The sequence below is a fragment of the Empidonax traillii genome, unplaced genomic scaffold, assembly GCF_003031625.1.
Source record: "Empidonax traillii isolate 1590-97213 ecotype Southwest subspecies unplaced genomic scaffold, ASM303162v1 scaffold1511:size131785, whole genome shotgun sequence".
Taxonomy (NCBI): Eukaryota; Metazoa; Chordata; class Aves; order Passeriformes; family Tyrannidae; genus Empidonax; species Empidonax traillii.
In genome coordinates, this window is record NW_020956704.1 from 1 (window position 1) to 11,507 (window position 11,507).

General features: G+C 50.1%; 1 protein-coding gene across 1 annotated transcript in view; it reads right to left on the reverse strand.

Annotated features, from left to right (window-relative positions):
- Positions 1–78: 78 nt before the first annotated feature.
- NEMF (nuclear export mediator factor) overlaps positions 79–11,507 on the reverse strand; it is a gene marked incomplete at its 3' end in the record, with an annotated part of 17,300 nt that continues 5,871 nt past the window's right edge. Inside the window, exons 8-32 of the mRNA XM_027907648.1 lie at positions 10,888–10,964; positions 10,379–10,449; positions 10,204–10,279; positions 9,189–9,251; positions 8,978–9,055; positions 8,344–8,552; positions 7,703–7,891; positions 7,332–7,395; positions 6,757–6,845; positions 6,022–6,125; positions 5,634–5,696; positions 5,403–5,515; positions 4,977–5,034; positions 4,560–4,618; positions 4,079–4,196; positions 3,363–3,675; positions 2,908–2,950; positions 2,773–2,822; positions 2,107–2,254; positions 1,713–1,790; positions 1,449–1,632; positions 1,216–1,256; positions 376–482; positions 254–297; positions 79–158 (exon numbers count right to left, since the gene is read on the reverse strand). Of these exons, the coding sequence (XP_027763449.1) occupies positions 79–158; positions 254–297; positions 376–482; positions 1,216–1,256; positions 1,449–1,632; positions 1,713–1,790; positions 2,107–2,254; positions 2,773–2,822; positions 2,908–2,950; positions 3,363–3,675; positions 4,079–4,196; positions 4,560–4,618; positions 4,977–5,034; positions 5,403–5,515; positions 5,634–5,696; positions 6,022–6,125; positions 6,757–6,845; positions 7,332–7,395; positions 7,703–7,891; positions 8,344–8,552; positions 8,978–9,055; positions 9,189–9,251; positions 10,204–10,279; positions 10,379–10,449; positions 10,888–10,964 (2,519 nt within the window). The remainder of the gene's footprint in view (positions 159–253; positions 298–375; positions 483–1,215; positions 1,257–1,448; positions 1,633–1,712; positions 1,791–2,106; positions 2,255–2,772; positions 2,823–2,907; positions 2,951–3,362; positions 3,676–4,078; positions 4,197–4,559; positions 4,619–4,976; positions 5,035–5,402; positions 5,516–5,633; positions 5,697–6,021; positions 6,126–6,756; positions 6,846–7,331; positions 7,396–7,702; positions 7,892–8,343; positions 8,553–8,977; positions 9,056–9,188; positions 9,252–10,203; positions 10,280–10,378; positions 10,450–10,887; positions 10,965–11,507) is intronic.

An 11,507-nucleotide genomic window follows, 5' to 3' on the forward strand; every position in this document is an offset into this window, starting at 1 on the left:
AGCATTTCCCCCCAAAGTGGACATTTTGCTGCTGCTGTCACATTTGTGCAAGAGAAACTCTGCAGGAGGAGGAGTCACCTTCACGCTGCGGAACAGGTCCTTCTCTCTGGCACTGGCTTCTTTGGACTGCATAAAATTGTGCAAGGCGATCTTGGCAGCTGCAAAAACACAGGGAAGAGTGAAACAGCTTGGAAAACCACACTGGCTTCACCAGGCAGAGCAGGGAAAAGGATTCAGGGCTTTCAGACCTTACCTTTGCCCTTCTTTTGGGTGCCCGGAGTGAGCTTGACTTTGTACCTGCCCAAAGAAAAGGTTTCTCTGAGTGAAGCACAGGCTGTCCCCAAACCCCTCCCCAAAAAAAGTGCTGCCACTCACTTGTAGTTGGTCATGGCTGTGTAGGGAGCACAGATAGGGACAGCAAAGAGCAGGATGTCCTCGGGATGGGGCTGCCCAGTCAGGGAGTCCAGCAGGGCCTCGCCGTCCTGAGGGGCAAAGAGCTGCACTGGGACCAGGCCTGTCCTCCAGCCCCTCCCTGCTGGGCTTACTGGGGACTGAAGGGTCCCTGCCACGGCAGGGGCTGGAGCCAGGTGGTGTCTGAGGTCCCTTCCAAGCCAAACCATTCCGTGACTCCACGACTGAGTGATCACAGGATCACTCACTTCACTGGCATCGCATCACCCCGATTCATGACTGACCCTCTGTGATTACTGAAATCACATCATTGGATGGATCTCAGTTTTGGGACCCCCAAATGTTGGTACATCTTCACAGGCTCACCATCAGCTTCCCCCCTGACAGACACCCTTATCCTCCTCCACGAAAGAATTTAAAGGAATTCACTTATTCCCAGCCTTGGGCAACACCCACAGCCTGTAATTATGGAAAAGTTGGAAGCAATTTTATAGGTAAATAAACTTCTAAAGGACAGAACCTCCTGCCCTGCACACTGTGTCATCCTCCAGCCCAGAGCACTCCTCTCCTGGGGGAGTGGAGCACCTCCAGAGGCAAAACCAAGGGACAGACATCCATGGAGCCAGCTCTGGTTTAATGGAGGCTGTGGAGATGGGCAGGGCAGGAAGAAAAGGAGGTTCTTTTTAGAAAATACAACTAAGCTGGGCTCAAACAGCCCTGGGGGGCTCCTGGAGGCTCCCCCTGCCCCAGTGCCACGGGAACACAGCCCTGGTCACACTCCTGGAGCTGCAGACAAACATTTACCTCCACTCCTGGCTGATCCTGGTCCTGCTCCTCCTGCACACAAACAAAGGACAGTCAGAGCTGGGGGGAGCTCAGAGCGCTTCTTCCTCACCTCCAATTTGCCTGGCACACTCCAGGCTGGGAGGGGAGATGAGGCCCAGAGATACCAAGTCCCCACAACAGAGCTGGGAGCTCCTGCTCCTCACCTTCCCCTCCTGCTCCTCACCTTCCCTTCACACTCCTCACCTCTCCCCCCTGCTCCTCCAGGGCTGGCTCCTGTGCCTCATGCAGCAGGATTCCTGCTGGGAGGGTCTCCTTGCCCCCTCCTGCTCCACGACGCAGGGCCTTGGGTTTCTGCTGCTGCTTCTTTGCTGCCTCTTCTTTTGTCTTCCCCTTCTTCCCTTTTTTCCCTTTGTCCTCCTTGTTGGAGCCTGCAGACTGTGGGTACACAGGGGGTCAGAGCTGGTGGAGGAGCCCCCGCCCCAGCCCCAGGGAAGGCAGGGCCCCCCCTCCCTCACCCCCAGCAGCTTCATGATGAGCTCCCGGTCCTCCTCATCCTGGTCCCTGTACTTCTCCTTCATCTTCTTCATTTTGCTCTGCAGAAGGAAACACCAACAGCTCCACAAATGGTGACTCTGGCACAGTTTGGCCTCCACAAACACTGGGATGCTGATCCCATGTGCACTCCCCTCCCCATATCCCAAACCTCTCAGTGCAGTCCACCAGTAACCAAGAGACTGGTTCCAGCGAGCTCCGTGCTCAGGGACCAGCACAATCATCCCAAACCCACTTAAAGCCCCACCAGGAGTCTAAAACCACGAGGTAGCCACGGATGTCTGGGAAATCTGGGATTGCTGTCCACACTTCACATGCCAGCAGCTCCAGCCAGGGGTGCCCCTGGTCCCTGCCCACCTTCTGGCCCCTCTTGATGGGCTGAGGGGCTGGAACCCCCTTGTTGCTGTTGGGAGCAGCGGGGGGCTGTGTCTCCATCTCCTTCTGCTTCTCCTCAGGCAGCTCCGAGTTCTCAGAGTTGTTCTGCTGCTTCTTTTTCTTCATTTCTCTAAGGAAAACAATCAGGACACACTGCCCCTGGTTGTGACAGGAGAGGCTGCTGCTCTCCTGGCAGCATTCCCACCCTGCTCCTACATCCTGGAGCTCTGGAGGAACCTGAGGCAGGATCTGTGGAAACAATCCCTCCTCAGGAAAACCTCTCCAGCCCACGAGTACACAGGGAACTGTTCCCAACCAGCATTCCCAAGGGACAGGAGCAGGACCCTGCACTGGAACTGCAGGATGGACAATGGGTATGGATCTATGGATCAGCCCAGACTGGGAGGTGCAAGACATGCCCTGTGCCCGGGTCCTGGGGAGGGAATGGGGAGGAGGGATTTGCCCAGAGAAGCTGTGGCTGCCCCTGGATCCCTGGAATTGCCTAAGGCCAGGTTGGACAGGGCTTGGACCAGCCTGGGAAGGCGGAAGGTGTCCCTGCCCATGGCAGGGGGTGGGACTGGATAAACTTGAAAGTCCCTTCCAACCCAAACCCTTCTGGGATTCCATGAAACCCCAAGTGGCTCTCACCTCCTCTCCTTGGCAGAGAGGTGCCTTCGCCCCTGGGCCTTGCTGTCACTCTGGGAAGTGAAAGGCAGTTAGAGCACGCCCTGCCCAGCAACAGCTCCCCCTTCTCTGGGCCAAACTCCAGAGCTGGGACCTTACCAAGCTGGGCTCTTCCTCTCTGGGGAGGCTTTTCTGCAGGGATCTGTGGGCAGATGGAAATGGAGCATCAACACGTGTGGAGCAGCTCAGCCATGGACACACCAACCACGGCCCAGACATGGGCAGCTGGGTTGTAACACTTCCAGCTCCCCAGTTCTTGAAAATCCCAGCTTTGGTGAATGGGAAAGGCAGGAATACTGGGATTTACTTTCCAAAACAAGTCTTAGGTCTCTGCCAGCTCATCTCACACACACAGGCAGCAATGTCTGGGCACCAAAGGAACCCCTGATGTGCAGCTTCCCAAGCACACAGCGCTGCACTGGAAATGGGGCAGCATTCCCACAGCACTGCCTTGCTGAGCATGGGAAGAAAGGAGGGCAACTCATGCCAGTCCCTGTCCTGGCAGCGATTTAGGAGACCCTCAGGGGTGCCCCCATTGCTGCTGCTTCACTCACCTCTGAGACTGCAGGTGTGACAGGTCGATTGTGGTGTCTGGGTAATTCACCTCCTCCTCCTTCCCTCCGCCCTTTGGCTCCGGAGGTTCCACTTCATCTTCAGATTCTCCATCCTCCTCCTCAGAGTCCCCCTCTGGAGCAGGAGGGGTGTTTCCTCTTCCCTGCTCCAGGTCAGCAACGTCCTCATCACAGTTACTCTCAGGTGAGGCTTCGATGTTCTCTGGAGATTCCACGTCCTCTGGAGCTGCTTCCACGTCCTCTGGAGCCTCCTCACACTCGGCTTTTTCCTCTTCACTGCTGCTGTCTCCTCCTTCTGGGGTACAGAGGGCAGGAAAGCAGAGCCAGAAACACCAGACTGACCCGTCACAGAATCACAGAATTATGGAATCAGAGAATCCCAGAATGGTTTGGGTTGGAAGGGACCTTAAGGGCCATCTTGTTCCACCCCCTGCCATGGGCAGGGACACCTTCCACCAGCCCAGGATGCTCCAGCCTGGCCTTGGACACTTCCAGGGATCCAGGGGCAGCCACAGCTTCTCTGCCCAACCTGTGCCAGGGCCTGCCCACCGTCCCAGCCAGCAATTCCTTCCCAATATCCCATCTAACCCTGCCCTCTGGCAGTTTGAAACCATTGCCCCTTGTCCTATCAGTGATCCAGAATCCCACCGGGATCCCACAGGCCCCAAGCAGCCCTGCAGCCCCCAGTCCCACCGTACCTAACAGCTCCACTTCCTCAGCCACCAGCTCACTGGCACTGCTGGACACTTCCAGATCCTCATCCTGGACTTTGATCTTCCTCTCTTCCCGGTGTCTCCAGACACAGCTTTCATCCACCTGGAAACAGAGGCACCGTCGTGTCAGCACCAGGTCTGCTCACACACCGCCTCACCTGGCTTTTCCTTTCCTTTGCAACACTTTCTGCCACCAAAAGGCAAGAAAATTAATCCACAGCTCAAGTGTGGCACCCTCAGAAGTCAGGGTAACACACACACAGCTGCACACCCACATTCCCTGAACACCGGGGAAAGACGGAAATGAAAGCAGAGTCATTATCAGCCAGAAGTGTTTTATGGGATTTGTCGCAGCGGGAAAAGAAGTAATTGTCAATGTGCTGATGAGCAAGACCCAGAAAATAAGCCTCCTACAGCTCAAAGCAAATTACAAAAGCCAGCAGGAGCTGCACAGGAAAAGCTGTACCTTAAACAAGAAGCTGAAGCCCATCATCAGATAGGAAGGTGGAAGGAAATTCTTTTTCCCTGAAAAACAAAGGCAGAGTCTCATGAGGAGGTTTAACAGCCATGTTACAGGATGCACTTCCAAAATTCATTTTCATTAGAGGCTTTAGGCTACCAAAAAATTCCACTGGGGCTTATTTTATCTCCCGGATGAGAACAGGAGAATTCAAAAGCAGCTGAGCTAATGAACTTCTGCCCAGGGTTTGGCAAGAAATGCTGCTGCAACTGCCTGATAGTCAGTCTAAACCATTCCCTATGGATTTTGGGGAGAAGAGCAGGATCTGCTGGTTGTTCACAGTGAGGGGGGTGGCTGTCACTGCAGGACAGCCCAGCACCTTCAGAGAAAACACCCAATTCCCACTGTTCCCTTGTGTCTCACCTCGAATCATGAAGCTCCCAGTGGTGAGATATTCTCCTGTGGGTGCAGTTTTAGAAACCTAAAAGAAAATCATGGTATCCCATAAAAAGCACGTGTGGCAGAAGGGCAGCATCATGTAGTGACAACACCACCGAAGTTACTCCTGGCAACAGCTCTCTGGACTGAAGAATCCAAGGGGTTTTTTTAAGGAAATTTTCCTAAGGGATGTCTCAATCCAATCACACAGTACCAGCACTGTGTTTTAGAAGTCCTGGGTGAGCAGCTGGGTTATTCAGGAAATAAAACCACCAACACTTCGGTGTAATCTCAAACACTTGAGCGACACCAGATCTGCCCCACATCCATCAGCTCCCACAGAGAGACGCTTTGTCTGCAGTCACATCCCTTTCCCTCAGATGCTCTGCCTTGGAAAGGACGTGTCCTTACCTGGTTGTGGGAGACCCACCAGGCACTGGTGACCACCCTGGCGTCCCAGGCCGCGCTGTAGCACAGGGCCATCGTTCCAGCCTCCGTCAGGGTGCGGGGCGGGATGGGCTCCCCTGCAAGGGAACACCCGGCACACCGTGACACCGTCCAGGCACGGCAGATTAAACCCCACACCGTCCCTGATCCGCAGTGTGAGCTGGCCAGGACCCCACAGCAGCCCCAGGCAGGTACCTGAGGGGTTCTTGATGACGCAGCTCGTGGCCCCGTGGAGGTCAGCGTGCACGTAGATGTCCCCTGGAAGAGAGGGGACTCCGGTCAGCCACACACCCCTGAGCCAAGGGGGGGGTTCCAACACCAGCTTTGGCTGCGAGGAGCAGGATGGGAAGAGGACACAGAAGCCTTTTAATCCCCCAGCTGTCCCAGGGAGAATCAGCTCCTGAGGGGGCCCATCCAACCCGCTCTTGCCCACGGTGCCAGAGGGACTCCCATCACCAAAGCCCCCTCTGATCCAAGACCCAACTTAGGGACAAAGCAGACAGACCTTCCCATGTCCCTCCTGGACATCTACAAAGCTGGAATACAAGAGGCAAACCCCCCCACTCCACCTCTCTGGACTCACCTGGTTTAAGGTAGCGCTTCACAATCAGCTCGTTCTGCTGCTGATCCCTCCCAGCAATCACCAGGTAATTCTCTGAGCTGATGAACCACAGGAACTTCTCAAACCTGCCAAACCACAGCAAACCCACTGCGTGAGGAACACCTGGAACTGACAGGACACTGCACAGGTGGGGTTTTGTCACAAACTGAGAATAACCATCTCAGCATCTACAATTTATGGCACCGCAAACAGCTGCATGTCCATCCACGTGCCTGGGGCATAAAAACAAGGCATGGGACAAATACAGCACCACTGCCAATGATATTTTGAGATGACACGAGAAGTACAATCACCACAAAGTCCTCCTACTTATTTTTATTTTATTTATTCAGTTATTAGATGATCAAAAGCTTTGAGGTTTGGTTTCGGTTTTTTTAAATTACAGAATCCCAGAATGGTTTGGGTTGGAAGGAATCCTAAAAACCATCTTGTTCCAACCCCCTGCCATGGGCAGGAACACTTTCTACTATCCCAGGTGGCTCCAAGCCTTGAACATTTCCAGGGATGGGGCAGCCACAGCTTCTCTTGGCTACTATCCCTGAAAACCATTCTGGGATTCTGTGACTTTAGGAAGCAGCTGCAAGGACACCCAACACAAAGTGCAGTGCTCAGAAATCCTAATTAGCTCCACTTCTAAGGCAGTGGAAGCTCAGCCTGACACAGGACATGAGAGAAGGACAGTGGAGCTGTACTTGCCAATAGACCTTCCTGGCTTTCTGGATGGTGGTGACTGTCTGAACCTCCCTCAGGGTCTGCTTTGTCTTCTTCTCAGCCGATTTAAATGCCTGTTTGGACAGAAAGCAGGATCACGATCCAGAAGGAATCACAACATTGCTGGCTGGACAGTGGGGAATGGCTCTGAATTTATCAGTGCAGGCTCCACACTCTGCTGTGCATCCCCTGCATGCACATGTGGGACAGCTGCCCTTGGATTTCCACCCTGGATAGATACACCCTGAAATTATCAGCTCCTTGATTGTAAGGATTTCCACTGATTTTCCACTCCTGCCTCCCTAAGTCCTGGTCTCTCAATACCTCCACCTGCTCTGAGTATTCCCAGTGCTACTGGTGGAAAGAGAGGATACATCAGGGACCTGCAATCCTCTGCTGGGCTGAAAATGTCAAGAATAAAATGACCCTGGTGGGCTGTTTTTCCCTTCCATGTCTCATTAGGGCTACTTAGACCAGGCCAGGACTTTCCACTTACCAATGACAGGGATTTTGCTTTTAAAGATCTTCTAAAAAAAAAAAAAAAAGAAGAAAACAATTACCTTTTCTGCAGCTTCCACTGTCTTCTGAGTTTTCTTGGCTGCGTGTCTTTTGTGATCGTAGTACCTGTGAAACACGAGTGTGTTTGTCCCTGAAATCCCAGAATATTCCCTCATTTTTAGGATGTGTTTATCCCCTGCATATCTGCATTTTGTTCCAGGTGTCACTGTGCAGAGCTGGACTCAAATTAATGTCACAGGTAGAGACTTTGCACCAGCGGGTCTGGTGCAAGAAAATGCAGCTCCCAGAGCTGGGGACAAGCTGCCCATTTCAATTTTTAACAAGATATCCCAAAGCCCTCCCTCCTACAATATTATCACCAACAACTGGGGGAATTTCTACCACCAAGGCACACATTCACTGAAAATCTTACTTTTTGGCATTGGCATAGGCAGACAAACTGAGATCAACATCAACCAGCAAGGGTTTGTTCTTCTGAGGTTTCTTCAGCTGTTTGTTTTTATTCTTTTTCTTTTTTCCTTTTGGTTCTTCTGTTTCCCCTTTCTCTACGTCTGCATCCTCCTCCTCCTCCTCCTCCTCTTCAGATAACACATATGGGTTCCTAAAACACGTAACTGTGATTAATCCTGTGATTAAGAAAACTGGTTATTTTTTAATTCTTAGGGCAAAGTGCTCTTAATTTTATTCTCTCATGAAGTCTGCAAATGGCCTGAGGAGCCCTTAAAGCCTTCTCACTGTGCAGGCACAGGGAGGCCCTGGGATGCCTCACACGCCAACCTGTTTATGTCCTGGTGTCAGCCAAATTTTGGGGCAAAAAAAAATAAACCAAAAGCAGAGATAAAAGAGTTGATTTTTTTCCAATCCAAGGAACAGACTTAAAACAAGCTTATTCCATGCACTGACATTTCTGTGAGGTAACTACAAATTAACTTTGCACCTCCCAGCTTTCACATCAAAAGTCCTTGCTATAAAAAAGAAGTTTTGGTGTTGTTTTGCTTTTTTTTTTTCTTTCCAACATCTCGACACAGAGTCAGCTGAGGTTTTTGCAGTTACCTCAGCAGCATGGTGATGTGGTTTGTGTGGAGCTTTAACTCTTTGATTGCACTGGCCACGGGGTCTCCCTGGGCTTGAGCTTCCTTGACGATGGCCCCGATCTCGGTCCAGTCGATCTGGTTGGCCAAGGCACTCCGGACCACCTGGATGGCTCTGTCCACCACGGCCAAGTTCATCTCTATGAGCTCCCCTTTCAGCTTATCAGCTTCCTTAGGGAAAGGAAAAGGTCATATCCCATTGGAGCCAAACACACGCTCAGCAAAATCACGGGAACAAAAGTCACAGAATCAGCCGGGGTTGGAAAAGGGCTCTGAGGTCGTCAGGTCCGACCTCTGACCCAGCAGCACTGAGTGCTACATCCAGTCTCTCCTTAAACACCTGGGGAAATCCAAGGATGAAGTGATTGCACGGGATAGGAGCCAACTTGATGCCTGCAAGCAGAGCAATGCAGAGAGAGTGTCCAAGGGGAGGGTGGATGAGCTCGGAGCTGGCCTAGTGGAAGGTGTCCCTGCCCACGGCAGGGGGATTGGAATGACATGAACTTTAAGGTCCCTTCCGACCCAAACCAGCCTGGAATTCCATGATTATGCATCTTTGACACATCTTCTCGGCTGAAAACGAAAGTCTGTCTTACCTGAGCTTGCTGAAGAGCTTCCAGTCTGTGCTCGTGATCCCTCCGGACATTTTCAAGTTTCTTCAGTGCTTGTTTTTCCTTTCAAAAATAAGATGGAAAAAAACCCAATATATAAAGACAAATGGCATCACCCAATCCCTGCAAGAAGCAAGTGATGCCTCTGAAGCTCCTGGAGCCATCCCAGCTGTCCCAATCCTGGATGAGGACACACCTGCTGCAAGGCCTTCAGATCAATCTTCTGTCCCTCCAGCTTGGAGTAGAACTCATCTGTCGCCTGCAAGAGAAGATCAGGTTGAAGAATCTCCAGGTTGTCCTGACTCAGACCATCAACAAGCAGGTAGAGCAGGAGGTTCCCTCAAGAGAAGTGGCTGCAAAGCACTAAAAGAGGTAAGAGAGGCTAAAACAACCTTCAGGAACTTCCTCCATTTACCTTCCCATGAGCTGAGTTCAGCAAGACACGGACGTGTCTCACTGCAAACCAGGGGTTGTGCACAAGGAAATAAAGGGCCAAGTTAGGGTTCATTTTTTTTGCCGAGAAGTGAGGAGAAAGAAGCTGGTCTGATACAGATTAAATGGTTGCAATGACAGACTTGTCTGCCCTGAATTCCTGCTGCTTCGCTGGGTGACTTAAAAAACCCCAAACACTCAGAAAAATGCCCAAGAACTGCTGCTGGTGTTCCAGCTGGGCTTCAAAAATGAGATGTTTTTTAACAAGATGTTAAAACCCCAAACTATTCCGTGGTTCCATGATCAGTGCTGTGAAGGAGATGACAGAAATGCACCCAAGAAGAAGGGCAGAAATGGGAAATGGGAGTTCTGAAGATCAAGGGTCAGGAACAACAGGCATTTAATGACTTCATGAGTCAAGGACCAGGAAGGACAACGCTCGGGGAAATAATAAATCAGTGCCTGGAGCTTCCAAAGTAGTGACAGGAAAAGTATAAATGTGATGACTGTGACAACTCTCCACTACCAAAACATTTGGGATTCACATCCTCAGGGGTTCCTCACACAGCTTCAGGATCTGAGCTCATGAGGGCAACACTGCTCAGCAGGAGCCCTGTTTGAGTTGGCCTTTTCCCCCTTAAAATGTTTCTCCATAAGATTAATCCTCTCTTCCAAGGTCTGTATTTCCAGTAACAAGCTCTGCACTGTATTTTAATTACTCTTTTTAGCATCAGTCCATTAAAGCACTTAAAAGTACAGCATCAGCAAAAGCACTGTACCTTATTGAATGAGTCAAATTCCAAGTAGGGGCATTTTGAATGTTGAGAAAACAAGAAAGGATGAAATTCCTCATATCTGTAAAATACACATTTGACATTATCACCTGAAAAACTAATGTCTGTTATGCAGACTAGCAGAACAAGGAAAAAAGAGTGAAAAACTTCAGATATTTACGTGTAAATATCTTCTGCTGGTTTATCTGGTTCCAGGCTTGGCTTTTTCTCCCTTTTCTGGATAATATATCCCTAAAAAGAAAAAAAACACATAGATATAATTTACATTTGAAAGAGATCTTTTAAGTTTTAAGTGTAACCTCTGATCAGCACAAGGCACCAAATCATTCCAGCAGGGAGACCTTGTGATTCAGTAAATTCCTGACTCCAACTTCTTCTGGAAAAGGAGGTGAACTCCTCACAACCCTCAGGGCAATCCTACAGCTCATCACCCAAATACACAGTTTATGTGCTGAGTTTATTAAAGCACGAGTGCGATTCTCACAGGATTTACATCACCTGCTTGTAAATTATTTCACAATTTTTATTCCACGTCACTCCCTGGAACCCGAGCTCACAGAACAAAATCCGCCCTGGTAACACCAGGAACAAGCACATCCTGGACAATTCCTGCCTGCCAGGAATTCAATTCTGCAATTCCAAAATAATTTATAACCCACTCAGACCCACCTTTCCACTGAAGTTGTCAGTTAGTGCCATGTATTCTTCTGCTTTCTCTAGAGCTGAGAGCACTTTCTCCAGATTTTCTAAAGGGAAAAACACAAAAACAGCAGAAATGTTTTGAGCCCTGGTGCTTCACCCCAGCAATTATTGTTCATCATAAAAAGGAGTTTCATGATTAAAAGAAATCTATTTGGGTGCTTTTAAGGCACAATTATTCAAGTTTGGAGGGGGAGGAAAAAAAGACCACACGAATGCCAGCACTTTATAAAAGCAAATCTGCAGACACAAAGCATAAACCAGAAGCTGTGAGAGCTTATTTGATACAAAGATCATTTCCTACAGCCCCATAATGCAGCAGGAAGTAAAAAAATCCTTTGGATTTATGGCAAAAATAAAGCACACAAGGAAAACAAGACCGTAGGAAAAATCTATCCTGACTTTACCACCCCAATCCACAACTCCCCAGTAAATGTAAAGCTGCTAGTTAATCAAATCCCCAGTGTTTGGGGGATTAAATAAAGACTATAAATAAAGGACTTTGGTGCTGATTCTCCTACACAGGATTCTTGTCTAACATCCTTTTCCACAGGCTCCACCTCATGAGTGAGGCGGTATCTCCTTATAAA